The sequence below is a fragment of the Peromyscus leucopus genome, chromosome 15, assembly GCF_004664715.2.
Source record: "Peromyscus leucopus breed LL Stock chromosome 15, UCI_PerLeu_2.1, whole genome shotgun sequence".
Lineage (NCBI taxonomy): Eukaryota > Metazoa > Chordata > Mammalia > Rodentia > Cricetidae > Peromyscus > Peromyscus leucopus.
The window spans coordinates 58,372,575-58,378,574 of record NC_051076.1 but is presented as its reverse complement, the minus strand read 5'-3'; the positions used below and the strand labels follow the sequence as shown (position 1 = coordinate 58,378,574).

Here is a 6,000-nt window from a genome sequence, read left to right as displayed (position 1 = left end):
TTTAATCCCACTTTTCCAACCACTTTATTAAGCTACAAATAACCAGTGAGGATTTATACATATAGTACATTTAATATGTCAATCAGCTTCCCAATATTCTAGAAACTTACTAATAATTTAAGTGTAGTATGTATAGTACACAAATTAATTATAATCCTAATCTACTCTGGACTATTGAATACATGTAATAAAATGTAACACAAGTAGTAAGTGGCAATAAAATTTTAAAATATTATTATTCAACTAGCACCTAATAAACTAAAAAATACTCATGTTTTAAAAATAATTATCTAATGAATGAAGATATTTTGCAGTGACATTTGGTGCCAGAGGAGGGAGATGTGGTCTCAAATGCTGATGGCAAAATACGGAAATAGAATTAGCAAAAGCAGGTGTAGGGGAAAAACCCTGCCATATAATTATTAATATTTGGCCCCAAAACCCTGGCCCGTGTGCACTCCTCTCCCCCAAGACACTGAAAGCAGCTGAAGAGAGGTGCAGGTGGAGGCTGCCAAGGTCAAATCTGCTTGGATTTCCTTTGTTTAAAATTGCACAGCCCTAACAGAGACCTGTGATGTACGCGTTTTTAATGTGATATACCTGCAGACCTCCTGATGAGTCGATCGTAATACTTTTTCTAGACTTTATTTACTATTTTGCTATGAAGTATCACCTCTCCGCTGCCCTCACTCACATCACATGAGTGAGCAAATGGTTGAATGTTCCTTCCTTCTCTTGAACATTCTACAGGCAGCATTGGTTTAAACCACTTTCCTAATACTCATTTTCATTCTCTGAGTTCATAGTTGTTGTAAGTAATGAAGATGAGATGAACATTGATGCTCCTAAGGCATCTAAACAGTGGAATCAGGAGAAGGAATGCTATTCTGAGAATGCCAGGAACACCCACAGAGCTAATGATGCACCGCCACACCAAGAACCAAGTGGGAATCAAATGTGTTCAGATGGGTTGTCGAATAGTTAATAAGTGTTAACTAAGTAGTTTTTCAGAGGGGTTCAGCAAATGTCTGATTTGTGAGAATGTAACAGGTGGAATCAGTATATGCCAGTCTGCAGGGAGAGGTGACCCACTCTCAAAACTGGGTGGGAATTGCGTCAGCAGCAATAGAAGGCAGAACAACCCAGGGACCAGACAGGACCGATGGCAGTTGTGTAGAGAGTGGTTAACGACAACGTGCCAGCTAGGTGAAACCTGCTCCTACATCCTTAGTCTACCCTGAAGTCCACTACAAACACCTCCTTGAGAGTGGTCCCTTTCCTTGCAGTATGCTTTGCTGCCTCTGGAAGTCAATGCTGCTGGAGTGAGCAAGTGGATGCACACCCCAGGTCCTCACCAGGAGGAGGCTAGTTCAGAGTCACATTCCTTAGGTCCACAGAGAGCTATCAGCCTGACTGAGCCCTTGGGATTCACAGCAACAACACCCTTTAAAATGGTCCTTCTTGTGCTCTCTTTTCTTGTCCTGTCTTGCCAGCATCCCCTCTTAGTGCTCACCAGAACCACCTTCTAAGTAAATCAGCTGCCACACATGCTTGTATCTGAGGATGAACAAAAACAGTCACCCAAGAAAGAATTTCAAGTCACCTCTTAGTATTGGCTAATGGCTTTGATGATGGCAGATGGGAGCTTTCCACATCACATGTGCCTATCTAGCCGTTCGGGCACATCTGTCTCATCTAAGGCCCAGAGAAAACGTGCTATGTACCTTGGCCTCCTGTGGAATGTTTGGGGAAAGTCAACAAAAAGACTAAAGTTACCCACAGAGTCCCATAGGAAGAGACACGAGGCACCGAGACAAGAATGAGAAAGGCTTAGAGGGAGCAGGAGTTGGTGCCTGGAATATGTGGTGCCCCCAGAGAACTCAGATACAAACAATCATGAATAGGGTTTCTCTTCTGGTGTTAGGGAAGTGGCTCCAGCCATGTTCATTCAATATCAAAGAAAACAGTGATCAAATCAGACAAAAGACTTGAGAATGTGAAGATGGCTGAAGTGGTCTTCACAGTCATCAATGCTTTGAACTTCCTTCTCTGGGGCTGGAGTAAGGTTAGAGAGACTACGTGAGTCCCCTTCAAGGAGGGTGGTGGCTGACATGCAGCCTGAATGAAAGAGGGACTTTTCACAGTTCAGAGGAGACTGGCTAGCCTTCAGTGGGTAGCCTGGACCGGGCTGGTTCGGGGGTGGGGGGTGGGGAATGGGGGATGCTGGCAGTTGCTCTGAACTCTAAGGACCTGGCTGACGTGCACACGTAAGACTGAGATAGAGGCAGTCCACGGACACAATAGCGTGAGTGCACTAAAATGAATTTTGTACCTCATATTTTTAAATAAATGGGTTAGTTTTATATAGTACTAAATGAATACAAGAGCAAAATTGATTTTTAATTGAAAATATGTGCACGTTGTATTCAGAAAAAGCAAATTTACGAGCCACAAGATGATTAATTATTTCATAAACTTAAAACATTATGCTTTAATGAATTAGCCTAACCAGATATTTATTATCATGAGCATTAGTGCCAAAGCGACCAAAGGTGCAAAGTGCAGGCGACCTGTTTTGGCACCGAAGTCAGAAAGACAATGCCGTGCTTCTTCCTCCTTGAGAGAGTTTCCAGTCATCACTCCAGGGTAGTTTGTGTTTCCTTGCGTATCTGTAGCTCTAATATCTCAATCTCCCGAGAGAGCTTGTAAATCTCCAGCGCCATTTTCACATCATTGGGATTTGGTAGACATTGCATCAACTTCTTGCCTTTGAACACATGCTCACAGTCTTTAGAGGCGCCTGAAAGAGATGGAGGTTTGGGGTAGCAGTGAGTGGCTCCAGATGATCATTAAGAAATAGAGCAGCCAACATCCTTAATCATCAGAGAAATGCAAATCAAAACGACTCTGAGATACCACCTTACACCTGTTAGAATGGCTACGATCAAAAACACCAATGACAACCAATGTTGGAGCAGATGTGGAGCAAAGGGAACACTCCTCCACTGTTGGTGGGAATGTAAACTTGTACAACCACTGTGGAAATCAGTATGGCGGTTTCTCAGAAAATTAGGAATCGAACTACCTCAAGACCCAGCCATCCCACTCTTGGGCATATACCCAAGGAATGCTGATTCATACCATAAAGATACATGCTCAGCTATGTTCATAGCAGCACTATTTGTAATAGCCAGAACCTGGAAACAACCTAGATGCCCATCAACGGAAGAATGGATGAAAAAAATGTGGTACATATACACAATGGAGTACTACTCAGCAGACAAAAACAATGAAAGCATGAAATTTGCAGGCAAATGGATGGAACTAGAAAAAATCATCCTGAGTGAGGTAACCCAAACCAGAAAGACAGTCATGGTATGTACTCACTCATAAGTGGATTCTAGATATAAAATAAAGAACAATCAGACCACAACCCATAGAACCATAGAACCATATAGGCTATATAGGCTATATATATAGCATGGAGGTCCCTAGGACAACTGTGGCTTATAATAAATTTCTGTTTTACTCAATTATTGAAAAAAAATAGCCAAATGAATGGAAACACATGAACTATGAACCAAAGGCTGAGGGGCCCCCAGCTGGATCAGGCCCTCTGAATAGGTGAGACAGATGATTGGCTTGATCAGTTTGGGAGGCAACTAGGCAGTGTGACCAAGTCCTGTGCTCATTGCATGAGTTGGCTGTTTGAAACCTGGAGCTTATGCAGGGACACTTGGCTCAGTCTGGGAGGAAGGGACTGGACCTGCCTGGACTGAGTCTACCAGGTTGATCGCAGTCCTCGGGGGAGGATTTGCCCTGGAGGAGGTGGGAATGGGGGGTATGCTGGGGGTAAAGGGAAGGGGTGGGAGGGGGGAGAATAGAGGAACCCGTGGCTGATATGTAGAACTGAATGGTATTGTACAATAAAATATATAATAATAAAAAAGAGAAAATAAAGCATGTGAATAAAAAAAAGAAAGAAAAAAAAGAAATAGAGCAGCATCACGTTACACAGTCTAAAAAAAAAATAGGAGGCAGTACTCCTAGGTCTATGGAACTTCACTCTTGACAGGATTCAGTAGTTCATGTCCTCAAAGAAAAATAGGAAAATGTGCTGTGCCAACTTACCAAATGACTTTGAGGAAAACACAGGTTCTCTGAACGACTTAGAAATGATTCACAACAAGTCATAGGTCAGCACTATTGGCTGGGAAGCCATCTTAGTGTTTGATGGCACAGCACTTCTTGATTTGCGCCACTTACCTCCTCACATTTGGGCAGCTCTGGGTACCAGGTTCCATTCTCTGAACAAGTGATACTTTGGGAACCTAGCATGGCAAAGCCAAAGTTACACTGGACGGTGACACTTTCAGATTCAACATATTGATCTTTATTGGCAGACAGCAATCCATTCCTTATCTCTGGTTTCTGGCACAGAGCTATAATGAAAACATGTTTTAGATAATTGTCTGAGGAGAAAAACATAATAGTCTGTAGCAAAGAGAAACAACTGATCTTTTGTGTAGCTTATTCTGCTTTCCATTCATTTTGTTTTTGCAAAATATTGATGAGCATTTTTCTTGAGCATAACAGTCTATGTATACTATACAACTTTGACTTAAGTCTCATGATTCTCCTGCTAAGTGAGTCTATTATTTTCCCATTTTGTGAAGAAGAAAACTCAGATACAAAGAAGGTAAGAACTTTTTCCATGGCTATAATATGTTTAAATAACATGACAGGATATTTGTAACAGTGTATATGACACCAGATTCTCTCTTGACACATTAACTCTTGCTGTAAATAGTTCTGCAAGACTCTAATCATGAAGTTTTGATCTTCTGTGAGCAGAGGGACAATTATGCCAAATAAATCACAAATTACTATGAATATAGTTATACTAATATTACATGAACGTAACCTAAGACCTCATCCTGACTCCTCCTGCTCCCTATAACTAATTGGCACTGTGTTTTCTCAACACACCACATCTACATCATGGTAGGTGGAGCCTTGGCAAAAGTTCTGAGGGCAAAACCTGTCACTCTGTTTGAAATTAGCCCAACAGAGACTGTGCTGATACCAGAACAAGTTCTGTTGAACTTTTTACAGGCCCACAGGTGTGATTATAACATGTTTTGCTTCTATAATATTTCTTAAAACATATATAAGAAACTGAGAACGTGAGCTGCTCAAGAAGGCTCATACTGTGACTGTGAGGAAGAAGTAGAAGGAAGTAATATCGTGCATGCGTATTTTTCTATGGTTTTGTATAGAATATCATCCATTTATATTAGTTATTTAAAATGAGCAAAATTGCCGGGCGGTGGTGGCGCACGCCTTTAATCCCAGCACTCGGGAGGCAGAGCCAGGCGGATCTCTGTGAGTTCGAGCCAGCTGGCTACCAAGTGAGTTCCAGAAAGCGCAAAGCTGTACAGAAAACCCTGTCTCAAAAAAAAAAAAAAAAAAAAAAAAAAAAAAAAAAAAAAAAAAAAAATAAAATAAAATAAAATAAAATGAGCAAAATTGACTCTACCAGAGACCATGCTGACTGCAAGACGTCCTCCAAACTCCCTCACTATTTCAGCATCCTCCCATCCTATCCCCAGTCCAGCATTCTCCTAGCTGCCTTGCCACAGCCTCCAACTGGGGCAAAGACTCCCCCTCTATCAGATACCGTACAGACTGAAGCAAGAAGTCCAAGTAAGCTGCCAGCTAGCCAAACTCCCCTACTCACCCTCTTGGTGTCTCCCCACTCTATCCCCAATGATAAGCCTTTCTAATCACTGTGTTCCATCCCCCAACTGGGGAAGAGACTCCCTGCTCTACCAGAGACCACAGTTGCTGCCAGAAGTCCAGCCTCCACTCCAGCCCCTGCTCAACCACAGGCCACATTTACCAGAAGACAAGAGAAGAAATAGAAACCAAGAAACAAAACATCCATCCAACAAGGACTAACTCAGAAATTGTCACCTAGACCTACAATCACCCCAACCC

The 6,000-nt window shown here is 42.1% G+C and overlaps 1 protein-coding gene across 4 annotated transcripts in view; it reads right to left on the bottom strand.

Annotated features, from left to right (window-relative positions):
* Positions 1-6,000, bottom strand: part of C4bpa (complement component 4 binding protein alpha) — a 49,118-nt gene continuing 43,118 nt past the window's right edge. For all 4 annotated transcript variants that reach the window (XM_037211450.1, XM_037211449.1, XM_037211452.1 and 1 more), the window contains 2 exons: positions 4,265-4,442; positions 1-2,799 (listed from right to left, as the gene is read on the bottom strand). In XM_037211450.1, the coding sequence (XP_037067345.1) occupies positions 2,637-2,799; positions 4,265-4,442 (341 nt within the window). In that variant the 3' untranslated portion in view covers positions 1-2,636. The remainder of the gene's footprint in view (positions 2,800-4,264; positions 4,443-6,000) is intronic.